The following is a 23811-nucleotide window of genomic DNA, read 5'->3' as shown; positions in this document are numbered from 1 at the left end:
AAAGACCTCTAGGTTAGCTCTGCCCATTCTAATTAGCTTGGTGTGCAATCTCTCAGCAAGGAGAAGCACTGAAGAATGGAAGGAGTGTGGGAGGAATTCCACTATGATATTTGCTTTTGTTCTGTGCTAGCTGGCACCAGTGCGGAGACAAAACAAGCCTCTGCCTCCCCTCCCAGGTTCTAGGGTGGAGGGGGAAGGCACACACATTAGCTTGTCTCTGCACCTCCTAGGTGCTTGGAGAGCCCAGCAGACTCAGAGACAAAACCAGGCAACATGTCTCAGCTTCCCTTGCCCAACTTTGAGCTGGAAAAGGAAGCAGAGGCATGTGGACTTGTCTGTGCTTGCTGGGCACTCTGAGCACTGAGCAAGCACATGGTCAAATAAAGCCTCCAGCCACGCTCCAGGATCAAGCTGGAGGGGAAGGGGGCCTGGGCTTGTTTTTGCCTTGCACAGATTCCCCCACCCTCTGCCCAGCTTCAAGCATGGGGCTGGAGGGTTAGAAAGGGAATTTCCACGGACCTGACACTGCGTTTCAGACAAAGAACAAGACATCATCCCTTGGGGGTTTTGGTTGGCCACCAAAGACGAACCAAAATTTGTGGATCCCTAACAATGGTTAACTGCCAGACTATACAAACAATCAGCATGAAAAAAGACATTGCATTCCTCAGTTCTGATAAAGTTAACTCTTGATAGAACTCTATTCTTATGAGCAATGCATCTCACTGTCAGTCTGGAACCTCTGTTTGACCTAGTTCACTTGTAATGCCGAATCGTACTTTGTTGTTTATGTGAGCAAGCATCAGGCTCATGTGTACCCTCCTACACTTCCCCTTCTCTTGCACATTCCAATTCCCTCCCTTTTGTGGGAAATTACCAGGTTACCTGAAGGATCGCCTCCTCCCACATGTGCCTGCCTGGACCTTAAGATCATCGTCAGCGGCCCTTCTCCGTGAGCCCCTGCCAAAGGAAGTGAGGTGGGTGGCTACTAAAAGGAGGGCTTTTTCTGCTGTGGCACCCCGGCTCTGGAATGAGCTCCCTAGTGAGGTTCGCCTGGCACCTACATTGTATTCCTTTTGGCGCCAGGTGAAGACCTTTTTATTTTCCCAGGCATTTTAGCATTTTAGCTTTCTAAATTTTTAGCTTTGCTGTTTTAAGTCTGTATTTTAAACTCCTGCACTGCTGCTAGGTTTTATTGTGGTTGTATTGTTATATTGTGGTTTTAATGTTCTATATATCTTAAATTGTTTTATTGTGTGTTGTTTGGTTTTAATTTTTGTGAACCGCCCAGAGAGCTTCGGCTATTGGGCGGTATAGAAATGAAATAAATAAAATAAAATTACTGTTTTTACATCTGATATGGCAAAACTATGCTTTATGGTTAAAAGAAATAAACTAGTTACTGAAATAGGTTTAACCTGGTGGACACTCTTATTTCTTTCTTATTGTATGTTTTTATTGGATGTTTTTATCTGATGAGTTTTTATGTTTTAATTTTAACTTTGTTATTTTATATATTTTATTAGCTGCCTTGAGCACTATTTTAGTGGGAAAATGATATAAATTCAATTAATAAAATGAATAAACGTATGGTTGCCTTCCAAATCAGAATTATAAACCAGTTTTATCCTGATTTGCAATTCTGGGTTGTAGAGCAAGCACAAACTATAACTTGTCACTTCAAATGTAGAGGCAAATTATGGTTTGCTGCAAAAGAGGAAGTGAGGGATGGTGCAAGCCCAAGGCTTATTATTTTAACTCCAGACTATGGTTTGGCATTACACCTGAACTGAGCCTATGTCTTCATGAGTTTGTTTCCACGAAGGTTGAACTTTAAGAGGCTGGGAATTGCTACTCCAAAAGGAAGACCAGCCACCAACACATATAAACTGCATATGGATTCTAGTAAGCTGGAAAAAAATGGATGTGCCTGAGCACAACTCTGGACTCCAAATACACATCATCTCATGCTACAAACTATTGGACTGTGTGAATCTCTGAACTCTAAAAATTGTACATTAATTTTGGATAGCTTTAACATTGACATCACTGAACATTTGTGAACAAATTGCAAAGTTAACACTCACCTTGTATTAAAGGAAGATAAAGGTGATATTGATCAATTTCTCCACTGAAAATTGCAAAGGCTTGGCGCTTTAACAACATTGCCTTTTGCTCAAAACTTGGGAAAAGTTTTAAGGAACTGCTCTGCATATCTGTAAACAAGATCATAATTGGTAGTAATATGGAACCATTTATGAAACATACAGTTGCTGCATTAACAGGTTAATAAAGGAACAAAATAATAATAGAAGTATTACCTATCAGTAGCCTAGGTGTAAATAATTAAGCAACATGTTTAATTTCTTGATTTCTTCTTGTTGATTTAAACTTTGTATTAAAGTAATGGAAAAAAATCAATTATGGGAAAATACTTACTCATCAAATCTTTAAACATAGTTTTCTCATGTGTAAGAAGATGGTCAATAATGGCTCGCCAACTGAAAAGAAAGACAAATAAAGATTAGCGTAATTTAAGTGTAAACTTTCTATCATCTTATGTGAAGCAAGCATAAAGGAAGATGACAAACACATGTGCTGTGCACAGACATAGTGCAAATTCTTTGTGTAGCTAGTCTGTGATGAATGCATACGTGGCAAAACAGACACCTGCATGTTTGTCATATGGCAAGCTACACAAAAAATTCACACAATTACCTGCACAATGTAGAAGTGACTTCTCTTTAGGAAATTTCATCTTGTGTTAAAAGAGTACTGAGATACAATTTTTAGTTTAATGTTGCATACAAAGCCTTAAATTTCTTTAAAATTATGCCTCAGAAAAAATAGATGCAGATTAGGAAAGAATTGACCCCAGTTTTGAAGAAAAATACTTTCTTTGCACAGTGATGGAACTCTTTTAATACTCCTTTAATAAAGCCCAATGCTTTTCTCATGGGGTTTTTTTGCATGTCATGGTAAGCTACCCTGTGCACAACCCACAGTATGCCCAACAGACAACTGGGCTTGCTGTGGCTTGTTCTCCCCCTCCTTCCCCCTCAGTCCTCCAGCCAGCTCTGGCACATATCCCAGGTGCCTTTGCGGCAGAAGCCATCTTGTCTCCTCACCCCGGACCCCTATGCACTCCGACTGCTACCCCCTTCCGTTCGCCACCTTAAAAAAAAAAATCAGTGCAAATGTGTTCATAATTTTTTAATTTTTTTTTTGTGTTGGTACTTTGCAAGTGCTCAAGAGTGTACTTTTGCCTGTCCGATATGTGTAGTCTTGCCCAGTCAATGTCCTTTGTGTTTCAGCTGTCAAAGGGGCAGGAAAGTGGAGTAGAGAAATTGTAAAGAAATTGACAAGACAAGGGTGGATACAGGCTAATTTACATACAGTTGTGAAGGCCTGGGGGAAATAACAGTAAGAGAAAAGAGGGACCTAGTAGAATAATTCAGAAGCTTAGAAAATGAGAGGGAAAGGCAAATGGAGTAAGTGCACCAAAAGTGTGTGTGTGGGACAATATCTTGGCAATGTGATCCTGTCGCTTTTAATAGTTGAACTGACACTGCTCAGCGTCCTTCACCTTTTCAACACTTCCCCGGGTCTCCAGCTACTCCAGAAAGGGGAGATATTAACTCCCCCCTCCTTTTCGGTGCTCCTTTCACAGTTACTGCAGGTGAACAAGTTTCCCCTCCACTTACTTCCCAGCCTTTAAATTTGCTCAAATAGTCCTGACAGGGTTTTTTTTTTAAAAAAAGAACCCTTAGAGGATGGTTGAATGAGACGGAGCAAAGGGGGCACCCACACCAGCCGTATTTACATCCCCCTGGGGCCCCATTTACTCTGTCCCAACCATCTGCCTTCTCAGGTTTTTTTTTAAATTGTCAGGGAGATTTGTTCACATCTGCTGAAGTGCAGTAACTACAGCAGTAACTGCTCTGGAAAGAGAACCCATGGTTTGTTGTTGGGTTGTGAATTGTGGGTTGTTCGTGGTTAAAAAAAACTATGGTTTGTTACGGCGGCTAACAAACCATGGTTTGCTATGGCGGCTGGGTTCAGACAACATCATTACCCACATTTCAACAACAACTCAGAGTTCACCGAGAACCCACGCTCGACCCATACTCAACCCTTGAATGTGGGTTATTGTATTGTCTGAACCCAGCCAATGGGATAGTTCGCAATTTAACTGCTAAATAGTTTTTCAATGTAAATTAGAATTACAACTTCATCATAATCCACCGAAGTTGCCAGTTTGTTCATTCAGAAAACAACCACAAGGTTGCCCCTATCATATGCCTTACTGAATGCATGAAGTGTCCATCTGGAAAAAAGCTGGATCCATATATAGTTCTAGAACATCTTTCTTCCATGCTCGCTTGGTATAGGCGTAGCCACTTAGGGAACTGAGCAACTGAGTACTAGCACGGAAGCTAGGAAGGTTGTAGGCACTGTAAACACACACAACATATACGAATACAGATCACTCACTTCTGCAATATGTATGCCACACAACCCAGGAATTCCAGACCTTGCAGAACATTACCCACTTTATTTTGTTGATATAAAATAAATTTAATAAATAAAAATAAAATAAATAAAAGAGATTACCTATAGGCTAGCTGCATGGAAGATTAATGCATTGTCTTTCCTAAACTCAGAGCTCGAGCCAGTTGCATCCCCAAGCAAGCAGATCTAACATGACAGGGAATGATTTTGTTCCTCTTCTAATGTTCCTAGACTTCAGACTTCTGAAAATAAAAATGCTGCTTTGCTAACTTATACAAGGAGCCAACTTTATACTGTGTCTTATCTTAATTCAGTGCTGTTGGCTCTGATGAGAAAGGAATGTCTCATTTGATAGATTACCCTGAATTCTCATATTGCATATTACCAAATTCCCACATACAAGGTCCTACACTGCTGACCAAATGCTTGTTTTCCCATAATCAGAAAATGTAAAAGAACATAATTATTATGCACTTGACTCTCAGGTTTCAGTAATACAACTTGTGTGTGGTCACTTAATTTCAGTTGATGTGCTAAGCATGTTACAGATTAACAGTCTTAATCTGTAACATGCATAACAGAGTGGTGTAGACCTTAATCCTGCCTGAGCATGGTCCCCTGTTACATTATGTGGACTATAAAAGTTACATGTATGTAAGGAAAATGTTACATGATGTAAGGAAAATATTATTTACCTGTGATTGCGTATGTAAGGAAACACATAATACAGCAAACGTGAGATTAAAGGCACTGCTTTCTCTTTTTCATCACTTCGATAAACCATATCCAAGAGGGAAGCAAGAACCTAGAGAAACAATTTGTTGTTCAGTCGTTAAGTCACATCTGACTCTTCGTGACCCCATGGAGCATAGCACGCCAGGCCTTCCTGTCCTCCGCTCTCTCCCGGAGTGTGCTTAAGTTCATAGAGAAACAATGCTCCACATTAAAAAGGAATAGCACTTCAGAAAGGTCTGAAAACTGGGCAGTGTCTTCTTTAGTTCTATCAATAGATCAACTACTATGGCTGTGATGTAGCTTTGCATGCAAATGATGCATCCACATTGCAAACTATGGAAAAGTGCAAAGTGGTGTATGCTCAAGGAGCTCCATCAGGCAGGGGAAGCTCTGTGAGCATGGAGAAGTTGCAACTGTGACACATATATGAACAAGAGCTGCTACAGGACTACTGCCTTCTCAAAGAAAAACGGAATAAGGACTCACCTCCGCAAGGAGAGAGAGGGCTTGAACACTGTACATTGATGGAGCAGAGGCAGAAACCATTGAAGAAGGTACTGCTGAATTATCTGTAGAAGTGAAATTTAATTTTTCTTTTTTAGAATGAGGCTGACATTTTTACCAAAATAGTAGTAGCTTTGAAAAAACAGCAAAAGCATAAAAAGTGTTGAGGAAAAGTTGTCCTGCAGATGTGGAGTAAGGAAGGCACAACAAGCCTTTTTGTTGTTGTAAACATCTAGTAAACATCTAGTCTGACTGTGTAGCCTCATGTCCGATGCCTCTTAACAAAATAAAAGCACAGCTACCTTGGGAAGGAAAAGAGCAGAGAAGCAGCGGGGGAGGAAGCGTGCTTAACCTTTCCCTTAACCAACACAGGAAAATGTGCATTTGAAAACAGTGCTGTGAGTGCCACATGGAGGCCCCTTTTGAGAAGCAGTGGGTAAGGAAAGAGCTAAGTACTTCTCCCTCCCCACTGCTCTGCTGATCTAAATTTCACTGTCCTGGACTTTTAAAAAAAAAAAGGTCCTGGGGCACTGTTCTCCAATATACATGTTCACATTTAATACACAGTTATGACCTTGAGGAAGAGTTCTTTACAATTCAAAAGCTTGTATTCTGCACTTTGAGAACAGTAGATGGTCCAATGCAAAGTATCCTCCCACTCGTTTTTGATTTCTGGAACCAACACACCTACAAAGACTTGGGTCTAGTAGAAGTATGGAAATATGTGGATCTCTGCTGGGGTGTGTAGAGGGGGAGAGATGTGGCGCAAGAAGTGGCTGTCAGGGAAAGGGTTAAGTATCCTCTGCTTCAAATTATCCCTCCCAAAGCTGCTTTCCTCAGGAAAAAAATGGCTGTTGGAGGTCTGCTATGTATGTTGGGTTGGATCTAGATTTATGCTGGATCAACTGTGCTGACAGAAGAGGACTTTCCCACCCAGCTCTTTCCCATGGCAGCCCTTCAAGCCGTTTGAAAATGCTACACAAAAGTCAGGAGACCCTGCTGAATGGGGTGAGCTGTGATGTGTATGTATGGGGAGTGGGAACCCCCAAATTCAGGCAAAGGTCCTGTATCAGGCAGGTCCAGGATCCAACGCATTGAACGCTTGTTAATCCCTTGATTCAGTGTTTTAAATTGCCTTCCCAAATAGGTTTGCCTGGCATCCTGCATCATTCCCATTTTCTTTTCAGCCCCAAGTGAAAACCTGTTTATTTGCTTAGGCCTTATACAGTACAATCCTATACATGTCTACTCAGATGTCAATCCCATGAATTGGTATAGGATTGCACATTTAGTTAGTTTCTTTTATCTTGAAATTTGTATTTGCTCTCAGTGAACTGTTTTATGGCTTTATTTCTGTAAGTTGCTCGAGAGCTTTGGCTGAAGAGTAGCTAAGTAATCAAGTAAATAATATAAAAGAGAAGTTTTAGAAGGCAGAAGAAGTTTTTGAATAGTTGTGCCATCTATAATCTGTACAACTCTATGAAGAAACCTTCCCTCTTAGAGGAAAGCATTTCAACCACTAATATCACCCAATGTGGCTTCTGATGCCATTCCTAATTAGCCTTAAAAAACAAACAGAACAAAAACTTATCTTCAGCTTCACTAATCCAATAAGTATTAAAATTTTGCTTTTTTCTGCTTCCTTACATTCCAAGGAATCTGTGTTTTGATTAGTATTCAGGGTACATGCAGATATGCTTTACATCTAGCTTAATTGATTTGTGCTCCAAAATGCAGTACATAGGAATATAGGAAGCTGCCTTATACCGAGTCAGACCATTGGTCCATTTAAACCAGTATTGTTCACACTGAGTGACAGGCGCTCTCCAGGGTTACAAGCAGGATTCTTTCCTAACCCTACCTGGAGATATTGGGAACTGAACCCGGGACCTTCTGCATGCAAAGCATGTGCTCTAACACTAAGTTACGGCCCCTTCTAGTAGGAAGGCATATTATGAATCTCATTGGCTTGAGTGCACACATAAAGAAAGCTAAGCCATGGTATGGGTTGATGAAATCTATCTTGTTGTGCCTGAACAAATCCCTGCAAACAAACCATGGTTTCTTAACCACATACAAACCACAAATAGAACCCATGGTTTGTTGTTGTCCTATGAAGTCTGACGTGTTAAACCATGGCTTGTCATGGTGTCTGAACCAAGAACCATGGCTTATCCCTGGCTTGTTTACGCTGACAGAGAGAGAGAGGCATCCAGTAAGAGCAGACTGTAAACAAAATCTCTCTTAAGGCTAGCAAAATGGGCAGGAGAGAAACAAACTGGATATAGGGAAAACACGCTGTGATTTTATTGTTGCTTTTAGCCAGGAGCAGACAAGCAAACTATGGTCAACATAAACCATCACTTAGTGTTACATGTGAACACGGCCAATATACGGCTGATGTAATTATTTGCTCACATTCCTCTGCTCCATCTTTATACTAAAAAAAGTCTGCAGTTAATAAATTAAACCAAGCACAACATAGACTACCACTGAAACCATCTCTTACTGCCCCACCCCTTTATTTTATCAAACATTCAGCTGAAAAAGAGCTGCGTATGACTAAAACGCTTGCATTGCTGCATTTTGTTCACTAACTGATCCAAGTAACTTTCTTCTGTTTGTCTTACCACACAAATCATCTTCAACACTGGATTCATCTAAAGAGATCTGAGGCTGGGCTTTCACCTCCAGATTTCTGCTCAGCCAGCTAGTTTGTTCTAGGGAGGAACCAGCAACGTTCCCTACAGCTTCCAGTATTTTCTGGGTTATCTCCTGAAAAGTTCAAACAGAGTAAGAAAGAAAAGCAATTCGTACATGCAGATACACAGGAAGTTTTGTTTTGTGAACGTAGTTTTGTTTTATTGTAATAAAGGAGCCAAAGCGGCAAAACAAAACTAATCACTACTCAAATTGTCTTCCAAGAAGTCTAAACAACCTAGAATAAATATTTATTTATTTATTTATTTATTTGGCATAGAAAACCAAAGTTAGTAATCTCTTGTTGGTGATAAACAGGGCAAAAACGCACGCACGCACCTGCACGCACACACACCACAAACAGGAAAAAAGGGGAGGGAACTCCAGATGCTGAAAGAAGACTGCAATAGGATTCACTGGAGTGTCCCCTGCATTGGTGGGCCATTGCTGAAAACATGTCCCTGAGGGAGGATTTATGAAATACATTGGGCCTATCAATAAATATTCTTTCAGTATCTGGTTTCTTCCCCTTTTTTCCTGATAAACAGGGCGAGACATTTTGCTGCCTGAACAGTAAATGCCTCCCTCCCCAAAAGTCAAGGTGCATAGTATCCAAGGCCATCCAAGCTACTTTGACACCTGAGCCAGAAAACATCACAAGCACCTCTCCTCCTCCATGTAGTAATACAACAATAATAAATTAAATAACTAAGAAATTGCTGCCCTTTCATAACACACAAAATCAGCTGCATGAGGCAGCCACCTCTCTCTGCCAGCCCTGGGTGCAACCAATGATATGCTTGGAACTCTGCCCAAGGAAAGTAGATTCAGTCAATTCACAGACTGAGGCTATTAAATACAGGTTCCATATACTATTAAGTTAGTTGTCAGGTTTGTTGCACTACTGGTAAAACATAAGATCCAACTATATGAACTGAAGACATGTTATGGAGTACCTGAAGGTCTTTCTGATCCTTCTTATTTTCCTGGTTTGGAGTTCGAGTCACAAAATCATTCAGGATGCTGTAGAAGAATAAACTCAACTTAGCAAAATACTATATTTATTAGTGCATATATTAAAGTAATTGCTATTGTCATACCTGAGAAGCAAAAAATATCCAGGTGGCACCAAATTCAGTTGGACAGATTCCTTCAGCACTCCTAACAATGACTGGAAATTCTCTTGCAAGGCTAAGACAGGAAGTCTGGGGGGAAAAAGCCATCAAATCCATTTTTAGAAAATAGTGAAGCCACACCAACAGGAAGTGCAAGATAGAGGTTTACAGATAAGGCTATTCTAGTTGAGGCTAACTATGCCTACCTATTGTTGCTATGGGGCAACTGATCAGTGTAGTGGCAAGTTCCTTAGTGGACAGCTAAATGTTGCAATTTACCTGGAGTCTTTGTGATGAAGTGGGGAATAACAAAGCCCACTAAGTAAATACATTTGATGATGTCATAGTCCCATTAACTGCACACTACCCCGAGCACACTGGTGAAAATGTAGTTTAGAAATTGATAGAATCTGATCCATCCAGAACAGCACGTTTTATGAAAGAATTTAAAAAGAATGGCCTTAAAGACTATTTCAGTACAAATACTATAGTCACCAAGAGCACTGAAGGACAACAGAAGGACCGTGACTTTCTTGTCACCAGAGCAGGTAAAATATTGCTGCCATAGAAATGTAGAGTTGCATCCACCATTAAGTGGTTGCAAACAGGTAATGCTGAACAGGGAGCCAGGGAGCTATGGTTAATTCCAGCTCCTAGAGAATTGTACCCATGTGAGATATTTTCTGCATTCATATAATACGTGTGCGCACGTGTGTGCGCGCATGCATGTCACACACATGTGTACATATGTATAATGGCTTGTATTCAATGGTCTCATTCCACCAACACAAAGTTTTTACCACTTGCGGAAACCCCATCATTTCCCCACTAGCATGACGCTAGATATATACCAATATATTTAATATGTCCAAATAAAAGTATGCAATGCAAGGTGGAGGAGGAAAAAAAGCATCCCCCTGTTCCCACTCAGCATTTATTGTGTATTTATTAATGTATGTGACAGGTACATTATACAAATGACAGTCCCTATCCAGAGAGGCAGTTGTGTTAAGTCTGTTATAGCAAAACCAACAATGAATTGTGTGGCACCTTAAAGGCTAACAAATGTTTTCTGGCATTATCCTGGTTATTCTGACACTGTCCACTCATTAGATCAAGCATTAACCTCAAATTGGTAGATTTATATAACATGCTCCAGGGAGGGATGGAGATGTAAACTGTGTTGTCAGAGGGAATTGAAATGCAAAAAGGACAGTGATCATTACCTTAACAGTTGCCATTCACCAAAGTGTTGGGGGAATAACACAGGCAGCACTGCAATGGTGAGCTGATTAACATATATAGTGATTTTTAAAAACAAAACAAAAACCTTTGACCCTATCCAAACAACAGGAAACAGAGTTGAATGAATTCCACTTCAGCAATTTTGCACTGATATCTGTCTTTATAATTCCTTTGTTCAAGAAAGGCCTGTTCCTATCCAGTAGTCGTTCAATTTGCAAAACTCCAAACTGGTCAGGAACTGACATCACAGCTCATATATGGATCATCGCCTTTATAAAATAATTAGCCAGACAATGTCCTGATGGTAACATGGATTAAACTGCTGTTCTGGCTTGTGATATCATGTCATAACAATAGAAGGACTTTGGGGAAATTTGTATTAACCTTTTGCAGCTGGCTGCTATTTGATCAAAGCAGCTCTGTTCTCCTGCAGCACCAGACACAAAAATATCTGCCCAGATATATTTTTGTAAGAACAGAATCAATTACTAGAATGCATTCCAAAAGGAGGGAGAAAAGCTTAAAAGTATCAGCCATTTACCTTTGTATGAAAGCATAGCAGAATTGGAGCACAGGGATATCCACTAGGGAAGATTTCTGGGAAAGAAAGAAACCCCTCCAGTATTAATTCCTATATATCCAATTACCAAAAATTATGCAGATTCATTAGGTATTACACATATTTAGGCTAAATCCTAAACACATTTACTCGGTGGTGACTTGCTTCTAAGCAAGCTTGCTTAGGTTGTGATTGTGTAGAGAAAAAACTGTATTCTTTCAGTTTTATTTCTCAGAGATAGTTCACAAAAATAAAAATCAGGAACACCTGAAGTTGTCTCAAAGACCATTATGCTCAGGAAGGCTATCCAAAATTAGCCACTTTATCCCAGATTGTTTTAGTTACACCCTCTTGCTTACTATCATGGACAACTCTCAAGTGACTATGGAATTTGTACAAAATTGTGAATACTACTCAGCTCTGTATATATGGCACATAATCATTTAAAAAGTGATTAAGAGGCAAAACCTAGAGCCCCTACTCTATTCCTGCCTTTCACTAATCCTTCAACTGGATTTTTAAGAATATAAGAAGAGCCATGCTGGATCAAACCAAGGGTCCATCTAGTCCAGCATTCTGTTCGCACAGTGGCCAACCAGCTGTCGACCAGAACCCACAAGCAGGGCATGAGTGCAACAGCGCCCTCCCACCCATGTTCCCCAGCAACTGGTGTATATAGGCTCACTGTCTCTGGTACTGGAGGTAGCACATAGTCATCAAAACTAGTAGCCATTGATAGCCTTTTCCTCCAGGAAATTGTCTAACCCCCTTTTAAAGCCATCCAAAGTGGTGGCTATCACTACTTCCTGTGGTGGTGAATTCCATAGTTTTAACTATGTGCTGTGTGAAGAAGTACTACCCTTTATCTGTCCTGAATCTCCTACCAATCAGCTTCATAGGATCACCCCAGGTTCTAGTATTTTGAGAGAGGGCGAAAAATGTCTCCCTATCCACATTCTCCACACCATGCATAATTTTGTAGACCTCTATCATGTCTCCCCTTACCCTCCTTTTTTCCAAGCTAAACAATCCCAGTTGTTGTAACCTTCTCTCATGGTTGCTCCAGCCCCTTGATCATTTTAGTTGCTCTTTTCTGCACCTTTTCCAGTTCTACAATTTCTTTTTTTAGGTGTGGTGACCAGAACTGTACACAGTATTCCAAGTGTGGCTGCACCATAGATTTGTATAGGGGCAGTATGATATTGGCAGTTTTATTCTCAATCCCTTTTCTAATTATGCCTAACATGGAGTTTGCCTTTTTTACAGCAGCCACACGCTGGGTTGACATCTTCATCGAGCTGTCCACCACAACCCCAAGATCTCTTTCCTGGTCAGTCACCGCTAGCTCAGATCCCATCAGTTGGGATTTTTTTGCCCCAACGTGCATCACTTTACACTTGCTTACACTGAACTGCATTTGCTATTTGGATGCCCATTCTCCCAGTTTAGAGAGATTCTTTTGGAGTTCTTCACAATCACTTTTTGTTTTAACCACCCTAAATAATTTGGTGTCATCCACAAACATGGCCACTTCACTGCTCACTCTGAATTCCAGATCATTTATGAACAGGTTGAAAAGCACTGGTCCTAATACAGATCCCTGTGGGACCCTACTATTTACTCCCCTCCATTGGGAGCATTTACCATTTATTCCTACTCTCTGCTTTCTGTTCTTTAACCAGTTACTGATCCATAAGAGGACCTGTCCTCTTATTCCATTACTGCTAAGTTTTTTCAGGAGTCTTTGGTGAGAGTCTTTAAACTGCCACTGTTTATTATTCTATATTATGTGTTATGCAGATTGTTGGTCTGGGTCTGAGTTTTATGCTGCTGATTTAGTTTTAATATCTTATCTGTGTGTTCTATATTTTTAAACCGTATTTATGTTGTTTTTGTGAGCCATCATGAAAAGGCTTTTCCTGCCATGAAAGGTGTCAGAAAAAAATATTAGGATAATTTTACTGTATCTGTATTTACTGTACTTTTAAACAGCCCAATAACTGAAGTTCTCTAGGCATGTACTGTAGCTCTTTTAGAGACATTTTAAAAACTTTTGTCAGCCTAGATAATAGAAGGCTGATCAGCATCTGCAGCTCATCACTTAACAAAGATTAGTAAAATGAACAGTTACCTCTTCACCTTTGATTTGGGATGGTTTCTTTACAACTTCTTTTACTAGCTGTAATATAGTGTCAGTCTTCAGAGTACTGAGTGCACAAACTAGGTCAAGCAGTATAAGCTGAGATGTACTAGCTACAGGAGAAATCTGAAATAAAAAATGGCATTAGGAAAGAACCACCCCCTCATACGCAGAACTGTGTATTGCATTTTCTGGAGTATCAAAGGCTCATTCTGAAGAAATTCTGCATTGCAGTTAGAGTTGCAAGCTTTAATCAGTTCAATTGTTAGATTGTTTAACCACCTAAAACTTTAGTTGATCAGAGAAGACAAATTTTAAATCAGAAAGGCCATGAGTTAAGTGCACACTTCTGTTTTTTTTTAAAGGAGATTTTAGTTCTGCTACTACAATTAAAAGTGAAGAGGAAATGGTCAGCATAAATGGATTTTCCCGCACTCTTGTGACAGCTAGAAGACTGATATTACAACATTGGAGGGATAAGCACTCACTTCCTATAATGCAGTGAACTGAAGACCTTACAACATTTTCAGTATCTGAACAGGTGGCATACAGACAGCACTTTTGAAGGGATACTTATTTGGATATCTGGTCCACTTTTGCTGAAGCTTATGTATATTACTAGAGAGTTGTATTTTCATATATACATTTCATATGTATTCATTCATATGGATATATACAAATCTATTTATGTATATAATCTTTTCCCTCTTTTTCCTTCTTTTCTTTCTTCTTTTTTTCAGTTGATATTTCACAATAAAAATGAATTTAAAGATCCATGTTGGGCTGCGGTGATCATGAGTACTGGCTGACTGAGTCAAATGCAAACTCATTGATTATTCAGGTAATGCATCTGAACTGCTTTCAGCACTTAAAGCTGGAGTCTTGCTCATGAGAATTTGAGGCTCCCTTTTACTTAGCTGCATAGAGCCAAGTCCACTGAACAGTTCCTTTACACAGCCCCCATTTCTATCTGGTAGACAATTATCTGCTTTAACCTTGGGAGTAGAACAAACTATTTGTGATACTTTTCTTCTTTACCTTTGTTTTGCTTTGACGCTTATGTGATTTTTTACTGTTCCACACTGCTGCTACTGCAGCTATAAGTTGCACTCCAAGATGTCCAGTGAGGGGATTCAAGAAGTCTAGGATTTTATTCTTTAACGTCTATTAAAAACAAAATATCAAATATTTCTTGTAGAATGGGTTCTGATGGAATTCCCCCCCCAACTGCTGTGCACCCTGATAAAATGGAGTAAGCAAGATCACACTTCTAATCATACTTTTTGTTCTCATGTTGATAAATCCTTGCTTGTAATTTCCTGTGATTCTGATTCCCACAACAAGAGTTACATGAACAGTGGGAATTTTGAGCAATTGCAGTTTCTCCATTGGTTTTAACCAATTGGAGGTTAAAACTACATGTTCCAGTTGCTATTGAGAATGTTAAAAGAATCCTATGGCATGTATGCAAAATACACTTTGCCATAACTCCACTCACTAAATCTAGGCCTACTTAGCCCATTCAGTATTCAGTGGGACTCTTGAATAAGGATGTTTAGAGCTATGCTAAAAGTAATTTATCACATATGTTGGTACTGGACTGTTAGCCACAGTGAGGGTGGGTGGGAGATTAAAACGATGTAGATGGCCCAACTTTAGCTCTACGGCTATTGCAAAATGGGATTCTTTGTTCACATTGTACATTTGTATAATTATTATTAAAATAAAATGCTTAGTATAGGAAATGCTATTTTCCAGGTAGTCTTCTGAGAAATGGAAGAGAGCCAGCAAAAAATTAAGTTAAAATGAGTATTATGGCCTTTCCAGATGTTTAACAAGGCAAGCAACCTCCTCAGCCAACAAGCAAACAACTAACTTGCATGGACATAGGTACAAATATATGATCTTCTTTTTCTAAGAAGAGTAAAGGAAATGCTTGGAGGAAGTATGAGGAAAAAAGCAGAACTGGCATTATATTATTCCAAACCCTAAGACAGCCCTCTGTTTACACTATTATGTTCAAGACTGGAAATGTAAGCCTTTGCAATTGACCAATAGAAAACACTGCCAATAATTTCAATAATAGCCTGGTTCAGACATAATAAGAAGCCAGGATTGTCACAGAGCTCTGGTTTATTGTTTATGGGTAGTGTGCTTGTGCACACTGCCTGATCCCTTCCACTTGGCTCTTCCCCTGAAAGTAGGAGCAGCTAAACAAGCCATGGACCTTCCCATTCATAATTTTTTTTATTGTTATGAGCAAACTGGGAATTCCAGTTTGATTTGCCTGGTGAGAGATAATCCAGAGTTCCTGGTTCACACATACCAATAAACAAACCAAGGACAGAAGATCTGTGTTTCATTTTTCGGCTCCCACTTTTAGGAGGAGCCAAGCAGGAGCGATAGGGCACAGTGCAGGAGCACGCTGCTTGAGCAGAAGCTTACAGCGATGTCCGACCAGATCAATGTCTATTCCAAACCTTTCAGATTAGAAACATTCAGAACCTTTAGGATTATTCTAGCAGTGGAGCACCTTGCCTACATGTCACCCAAGCTTACTGAAGCATTCTTACTTTGGTTGCCTTAAAGTACACTGAAGAAGAGCCTTTTGTTCCAAGGAAGTCAGCTGGTCTTTTCTGACAATCTTCCTTTTTTATAACACTCCAAAGGAGAGACATGGTGTTAATAATTCGGGGAAGCTCTTCCAAAATGGCATTCCTGGCGTTTCTTAGACTTGTAGGGTCAGCATTCAAAGGAGACTGGGAAGATAAAAAAAAAAAAATCCACATTACAGATATGCCAGAAAAAATTACCATATTCAAAATCCTAAACAATGTTGTTAAAAAATTAAGCAAGGTTGTCCTTCAGAATAAAAACACTGTAAATCAGGCCCGCTTTTACCATATTTTCATAAAAATAATACAATAGTTTGCGGGAAAGTCTTATTTATGCATATAGAGGGCAACAATTTTAATCCAATTTTAATCCATTCCCATAATTTGCAAAAAAAGTGTTCTAATTCAGAATTCACATCATTAATATTGCTGGTTCTATTAATGACAGTCTTGGGTTTGCAATCAGACTTCAATTAACCACAAAATGAAATGTGCTGGCATTAATGTTTTTAAATTTCAACTCAAATTGACTCATATCCTTCACTTGATATTTTAAAGAAAATCCTGTGCAAGTGCAAAAAATTTCAACTATTTTGAAATACTTGTTAAAATACCCAATAACACTTCACTTCTCAAAATATACTAATACACAAACTAAATCAGCATCCTTTAAACTAAATACATGGACAAGATTTTCCCCCGCCCACCTCCTCCGGCTCCATTTTAACACCACACATACAACTACTTAAGACATGCAAACTGGGATGGTAGAACGCTTTTAAGGTGCATCCATAGGCAAAGACACTAGAGAGTCAGTGTGGTGTAGCAGTCAGAGTACTGGACTGGGATTCAGGAGATCTCAGTTCTAATCCCCACTTGGCCATGAAGCTCATGGGGTGACTGTGGGCCAGTCACTGACTCTCAGCCTAACCTTCCTCACAGGATTGTTGTGAAGATAAAATAGAGAGGATGATCATTTAAGCCACCTTGGGTTCTTTGGAGGAAAATGGTGGGATATAAATAAATAAATAAATAAATAATCCCTTATCTCGGCCATCATCTGCTAAGCCCGTCTTTTCCTGACATGAGAATCACGTAATACCCATCCACTGACACCCTAAAGATCACATATAGTTATTTGATTTGATATACTTCCATAATTGGAACCATTAACTACTAAAAGCATGTACTAGGCTCCTTGTGACAAAAGAAAAAAAGAAAAACAAGCATTATTACCTTTTTGGTTTGGTTAGGATGATCCAAAAGACAAAAATGGCCAATAGTTGTTAGTCCTTCCAAAAGAGTTAGAGGATAATCTGGTGTAATGTTCTCCCTTTTAGAATGTATGCTTTGGAGGAAGAAAGTTAATAATTCAATACACTATTTCAGTCAGAATTTAGGGGATGACCCCACCTAGCTCTATTAATCTGAATCTTTTCTCCACACTCTGCTACTCCTTTTCTTTCACCCAGCAAACTACCTGCTGCAGATCTACCCAGGGACAGATCTACCCAGGGATAAATCTACCCAGGGATACCCCCACTGGCTAACTCTTAAAAGCAAGAAGAAAGCCAGGAGAGCTTCCTAAGGGGGAAAGGAAGAGGAACAGAGCAGGGAGAAAATAACAGAACAAACCTTGAAAGAGGAAGAAAGCGAGGCCTAATTTTAAAAAGGACAGCAAAACCCTATTCTCCTGTCCAAGGCAGGAGAAGAACTGGGGAAGGCTTTCTCTTCTGGTGGAGTCAGGGAGTTGAAATAAACCCTGTCTATGGATTCTGATGGGAGGAACTATCCAGTCCAGGGGAGGGACCATGGCTCACTGGAAGTACACATGCTTTGCCTGCTGAAGGTCTCGAAGGTTCAAACCCTGGCATCTCCAGTTAAAAGGAACAGAGAGCAAGTGATGAGAAAGACCTCCACCTGAGACCCTGGTGAGCTGCTGCAAGTCACAGTACACAGTCCTGGGCTAGACAGGCAATAGTCTGACCTGGTATAATGTCATCTTCCCATGTTCCTCTATCATCCTCTTCCAGACTATAATTCAGAATACTCTGAAATTAATTTTCTAAGAAAACATGCAAATAAGGAATGACATGCTGACCAGAAGCTAAATTAGCAAGACGTGAAACACAACACAAATAGGCATTTCCCTACCTCACAGACACTTTTGTTGACATCTTCAGAGTTTCATGTTCATATTGTTTGACAAGTTCATCCAGGTTCTTGCATATCTGTACAACAAATGGTGCCACTGTCCACCCTAAAGATTTCCCGAAGTATGGCAAGGAATATGCAACCAAGCTCACCCAAGCTGGATGCATGCCATACCCATACTCAGGCTGCAAGCCTCGGACTACAGCAGACACAAATAATCCTTGTGAAGTTATAGGGTGTGGATGCACATACTGCATAGCACCAATTGCCTCCTGGAAGTTAAGAGCTCTTTGCCATTCCTTTGATAGGACTGGTTGATTCTCCATTTCCTCCTGAGTCTGTCCAAGATGATGCTCCAAGACTATCAACACTTGCAGAAGTTTAAGCAGCTCAATCTGTAAAGGGTGCTCACTCCAGATCTGATCACGACCAAAGTTGATGAGGCTCTCCTCAACGACACAGTGTTCACTGAAACCATTAGTCTTATCAGCCATCATATGTTCATAGCATTTCTGACTAACATACATAGATGCAGACAGAGAAAGAAGGACAAACTCTTGAACTTTGCATCTCCCAAGCAAGTTGCATATAAATTCTATGTTTTTGCTCTCTGCCGATTTGGCCATTGTAGTCAGCTGGGTCATCATTCTGATCAAAACTTCAACGCTTTTGACTTGGACATCCCTATTGCCAAGCACATCTTTGTGGGTCACCTTTAAGTAGCAAGGATAATAAGAGCGCAGGAAACTCAGACAGAGGTATGTCAGCAATTCTATTAATAACGAATGGGGACACACAGTTGGTGACTGAGTTTGAAGCTTTCCATAGAAACTCTGCCCCACAAGAGCTTCCTGGTGGCGAGCTAGAAGGTTGTAGATGAGATTCAGATGAGCTGTGGAGCTGGTATCCATACTAGTGGTGGCTACAGCTTCAATAAACTCTCTAGGATTTGTTTTGAGCGCTGCCTCAAGTACAGAGAAAGCATACAGGACCCTTTTGGAATCGTATGGTTGCAAGTACAAGAGAATGTGTTTAAATAGAGCCTCGACTATCTCCTGTTTTTCCTTCTGCTGTTTTAGCAACCTAGATGTGGTAAGTGCTTGAAGCTCCAAATCTACCTCCTCATCACTTGAAAGAGATTCCGATGCTTGCGTTTTCTCAGAATCCGCACGAACCAGGTTTAGCATGGTACTGGATTTGGAACTGTCAGGAGGATAAACATTAGAAGAACTAACATGTTTCATGTTTTCTTTGCCATCTGTTGAGGCACTATAGTTCTCCTCATTGCTCATATCTTGCTGGTCCAGAGAAGGAGAAAAGGACGATGTATTATCACTGTCAACAGGCCCAGTGCTGGTATCGGCAGACTCTGTATGTTCACTGTTATCCTCCTCACCTATCTTTCGTGGAGTTTCCATACACTGAGAAGGATAATTTTCGGACAGTTCATTCTTTAGCAGACATTTCTCTGGATCTTTTTCAACTTCAGCCCATATAGCTTCCCTGTCCACAGCTGTAAACTGGCTCATTGGCAAACTTTCTTCAGAACTGCTTTCATGTAGTTCAGGAGCTCCCAAGGACTCCCGGAAGGAGTTTTTTTTCTTTTTATACCAGAGATGCATGTCTTCTGAAAAAAACACAACCAGTTTTTTAAAAAATATCACTGGACCATGAGAGTAGGGGACCCTCTTCCTCAGCCTTCCCAACCTGGTGCCCTCCAGATTTTTTGGACTATAACTCCCATAATCCCAGATTGGAAATGCTGTCTGAGACTGATGGAGTTGTAGTCAAAAATATCTGTAGGGCACTAGGTTGGGGAGGGTTGCTTTTCCTTTTCAAGTATGCCATCTGCTCTGAGTATCCACTGTGGTTGTTTGCATGTTTTAATCTTTTGATTATAGCACAGGTACATGATGGGCTTTTGTTTTTATATTGCCACCTGCCTTGTACCTTCAGGATAGAAGTAAAAACCATGGTCTTCATAAAAATACCAGGTAAGACTTTAAAAACATTAAATAGTGTGTTGTTAATTTTTAATCTTAAAAAAGTAAAGTAGAGCAGCATTAGTAAATGTTACATTCAAGAGGCTATTTCCTCTTCTTGAACATAATGCTTTATTAAAATAATCCAAGCAGGAGCTAAGAAATGACAGGCCAGTTAACGTAAAATCTGTCCCAGGAAATTGCTGGAAAAATTATAAAAGGCAAAATTTATTTATTTATTTATTTTATTAATCACCCATCTGCCTGGTCACCCAGCCACTCTGGGCGACGTACAACGACAAAACAGTTAAAACAATAAAATTCTACATTAAAAACATCATATAAAATACCCTAACACACCCCAAATGCCTGCCTGAACAACCACGTTTTTAACGCGCGGCAGAAGCTCATTAAAGAGGGGGCATGGCGGAGTTCCCTAGGGAGGGAGTTCCACAAAGTGGTGGCCACCACAGAGAAGGCCCTCTCCCTCGTCCTCACCAGCCTAGCTGTCCTGGCTGATGGGACAGAGAGAAGGCCATCCGAGGCTGATCTTGTTAAGAGGCCTGTCTGGTGTTGCTGGAGGCGCTCCTTAAGATAGGCTGGGCCGGAACCATATAGGGTTTTAAAGGTCAAAACCAACACCTTGAATTTGGCCCGGAAAACAACTGGTAACCAGTGCAACTCCTTCAGCACTGGAGTGATGTGATCTCGCTGGTGGCTGCCTGTAATCAGGCGAGCCGCCGCGTTCTGTACCAGCTGCAGCTTCCGAACCGTCTTCAAGGGTAACCCCACGTAGAGTGCATTACAGTAGTCTAAACGAGAGGAGACCAGGGCATGTACTACCAATGGGAGCAGATGGTCGGGAAGGAAGGGGCGCAGCCGCAGTATCAGATGGAGTTGGTACAGCGCTGTCTGGCTCACAGCTGACACCTGAGCCTCCATGGACAGCTGGGAGTCTAAAATGACCCCCAGGCTGTGGACCTGGTCTTTCAAGGGTAGCCGTACCCCATTCAACACTAGGTCAACATCCCCCAGCCTCCTCTTGTCTCCCACCAAAAGTACCTCGGTCTTGTCAGGGTTCAGCTTCAGCCTATTCCTCCCCATCCAGCCACTCACCGTCTCCAGACATTTGGACAGGGATTCTACGGCCAACCTTGGTGAAGATTTGAACAAGAGGTAGAGCTGCGTGTCATCCGCATACTGATGACACCGCACCTCACCTCCTGATGATAGCCCCTAGTGGCTTCACATAGATGTTAAATAGCATCGGGGAGAGGATGGAACCCTGTGGCGCCCCACAAGTGAGTGGCCGCGGGTCCGAAACCTCCTCTCCCAGTGCTACCATCTGGTACCTGCTGGAAAGGAAGGACCGGAACCACCGCAATATGGTGTCTCCAATGCCTAACTCCTCCAGGCGGTCCAAGAGGATACTGTGGTCAATGGTATCAAAAGCTGCTGAGAGGTTGAAGAGAACAAGGAAGGAGCATTCGCCCCTATCCAGAGCCCTCCTCATATCATTCATTCATGAAATTATCATTCATATAGAAAAAAAAAGATTTGCTAAAGGAAGAGTCAGCATGGCTTCCTGCCTCATGTGGCAGATCACGCAAATCTGTCATATTTACATCCTCTAACCCCTGGTGCCCGATTAGGAAATTCTATAACCAGATGCCTCCAAGAGAATTCTGGAATTAAAAATGGGATTCTAATGGCTAACGCAACACAATTTGACCTCCTGACCCACAAGTAATAAGGATGTCTCATCTCCGAGGTTTGCCAGATGAGAAACAGCAATGCCAGGCCATCAAAGATTGATCATTGGCTGTCAGGGTGGAAACTGAGCCCATAGAGCCCCAGAGCAGTTCTGTTTCTGAGGAAGAACAGCAATCCGTGGGAGAGGAGCTTGCTCATCTCTCACAAGCACAGCAGCTGGCAGAGATTCCTCCTGGCAGCATTCCTGGGAGAGATAGTGACCCTGGCAGTGAGAGAGTGCTGGGGGGGGGGCTTGCTGGACGCTCGGCGCAGACGCAGGGAGCGACGACAGATGGAGGGCGCCAAAAGGAGGCGCTCCGCTTGTTTGGCGCTCAAACAATGGTCGCGTCCTGAGGACCCAAGGGAAAGAGGGAGGATCTCTCCCTAGCCCATCAGTTCAGAGTCTTCCTGCAGTTCTCCTTCAAATGGGGACCAACTCCCTTACCTGGAGCTTAGGCTACTCTGCTATCTTTCCCCAGTGCTGTTCCTTGCTTAGTCGCTAGTGATTCGTATCTGAAAGAGTCATGAAGGAATAAAGGAATAAGGCCTTGGAAAGAATCCTCATCATCTGTGTCCTGAGTTGGCTATTGGAGGGGACTGCAAGAGGCAGCTACGGTGCTCCTGATGTTGGCACCCTTTACTGATAAGAAAGGAACCCAGAAAAAGAGGGGCCCATGTTGAATTTATAGCTACATCTTCCTCTTAGCATTGTAAAAAAAGGGTACTATAAAACAATTAGCTTCATAACAAAGCTAGGTAGGCCATCAGATAAAGTAACCAGAAAGCTCACCCGGCATCGTAAAATACAACAGATTTGTAATAAGAAAACAAGCTCACTAGGCACGATGCAATGAAGGAAACATTTCTGTGTCACAAACACACCCATAATATATCAAGGAAGACTAAGATTTGTATAAGTATGTTGATACAGTCATTTACCTTGATAAGAAGCTTTGAAATTCAATAATCTTACTTAGACATATGAAGATTTAAGGTAGAAGTGCATCCTTAGAATTTTTTAGATAAGAAACATTAATAAGCAGCTTGAACATATACATACATACAGTTTATTGCTTTTTAGCCAATCAGGCCATCCGCACACAAAACAAATAGAATTCTCACATCAACCCAAAAGGGAGACAGAAGTACAAATTATTAATAAAATAACTAACAAGAGCAAGTTAAAAACATTTTAAAATCCTAAAACAATATCTGCCAGAATGTTATTACCATGTTTACAGATTTAGTTTTTTTTTATAACAGTCAATGACTTTCGCCTCTCCAGAGCTCGAGTGACAAACTTAGCAGTCCTATATGATGTATAATGATCTGTTCCAGCTAATAATAATCGAGTTATGCTTGCACCAGAAGTATCCTCAAGCACAGCTAATAGGGGCTTCAAGGTATTGCTTCCTCAAATCGATATACAATGGGCATTCTGCTAGAAAGTGTACCATGTCCTCTACCTTGGGGCAACCAGCTGGGCAATCTGCACTCATGCCATGATGGGTCCTATAACGTGCCTTCACCTCCATCAATTGGAGTGAGTTCAGTCTACACCTAGTCATGAGCCACCTCAATTCATGTGAGGTGATGGAAATCAAATACGGGGGAGCCTTCCTTGGAGAGGTCATGATGCTTTTATAGATCTTGTTAGAGCGACTTTCAGCAGCAACAGCCATTGTTGTTTGACTATCAACATCCTGTAACCTCTGTGAAATCTCATCCCTAGCTCTATCATAGCCCCTCGCAAGCAAATATGATTGTGAAAAGCCCAACTCAGAGATATCTTGTCTGC

The 23811-nt window shown here is 41.0% G+C and overlaps 1 protein-coding gene across 8 annotated transcripts in view; it reads right to left on the bottom strand.

Annotated features, from left to right (window-relative positions):
- The window catches only part of DOP1B (DOP1 leucine zipper like protein B), a 93508-nt gene that overhangs the window by 19779 nt on the left and 49918 nt on the right, over nucleotides 1-23811 (bottom strand). For 5 of the 8 annotated variants that reach the window (XM_084843729.1, XM_084843733.1, XM_084843730.1 and 2 more), the window contains 14 exons: nucleotides 18280-19906; nucleotides 17362-17473; nucleotides 16084-16269; nucleotides 14549-14674; nucleotides 13502-13636; nucleotides 11353-11408; nucleotides 9552-9656; nucleotides 9408-9474; nucleotides 8382-8526; nucleotides 5734-5816; nucleotides 5208-5317; nucleotides 4308-4454; nucleotides 2440-2501; nucleotides 2088-2216 (listed from right to left, as the gene is read on the bottom strand). In XM_084843729.1, the coding sequence (XP_084699855.1) occupies nucleotides 2088-2216; nucleotides 2440-2501; nucleotides 4308-4454; nucleotides 5208-5317; nucleotides 5734-5816; nucleotides 8382-8526; nucleotides 9408-9474; nucleotides 9552-9656; nucleotides 11353-11408; nucleotides 13502-13636; nucleotides 14549-14674; nucleotides 16084-16269; nucleotides 17362-17473; nucleotides 18280-19906 (3090 nt within the window). Of the gene's footprint in view, nucleotides 1-2087; nucleotides 2217-2439; nucleotides 2502-4307; nucleotides 4455-4614; nucleotides 4755-5207; nucleotides 5318-5733; nucleotides 5817-8381; nucleotides 8527-9407; nucleotides 9475-9551; nucleotides 9657-11352; nucleotides 11409-13501; nucleotides 13637-14548; nucleotides 14675-16083; nucleotides 16270-17361; nucleotides 17474-18279; nucleotides 19907-23811 lie in introns of those variants that run through there. The other 3 variants (XM_084843732.1, XM_084843734.1, XM_084843738.1) reach the window with 2 other exon arrangements.

This window comes from Heloderma suspectum, chromosome 3 (assembly GCF_057233095.1).
Source record: "Heloderma suspectum isolate Gila_16-S chromosome 3, 16-S_ref, whole genome shotgun sequence".
Lineage (NCBI taxonomy): Eukaryota > Metazoa > Chordata > Lepidosauria > Squamata > Helodermatidae > Heloderma > Heloderma suspectum.
The sequence above is the reverse complement of the archived record's forward strand: the minus strand, read 5'-3'. Positions and strand labels throughout refer to the sequence as shown.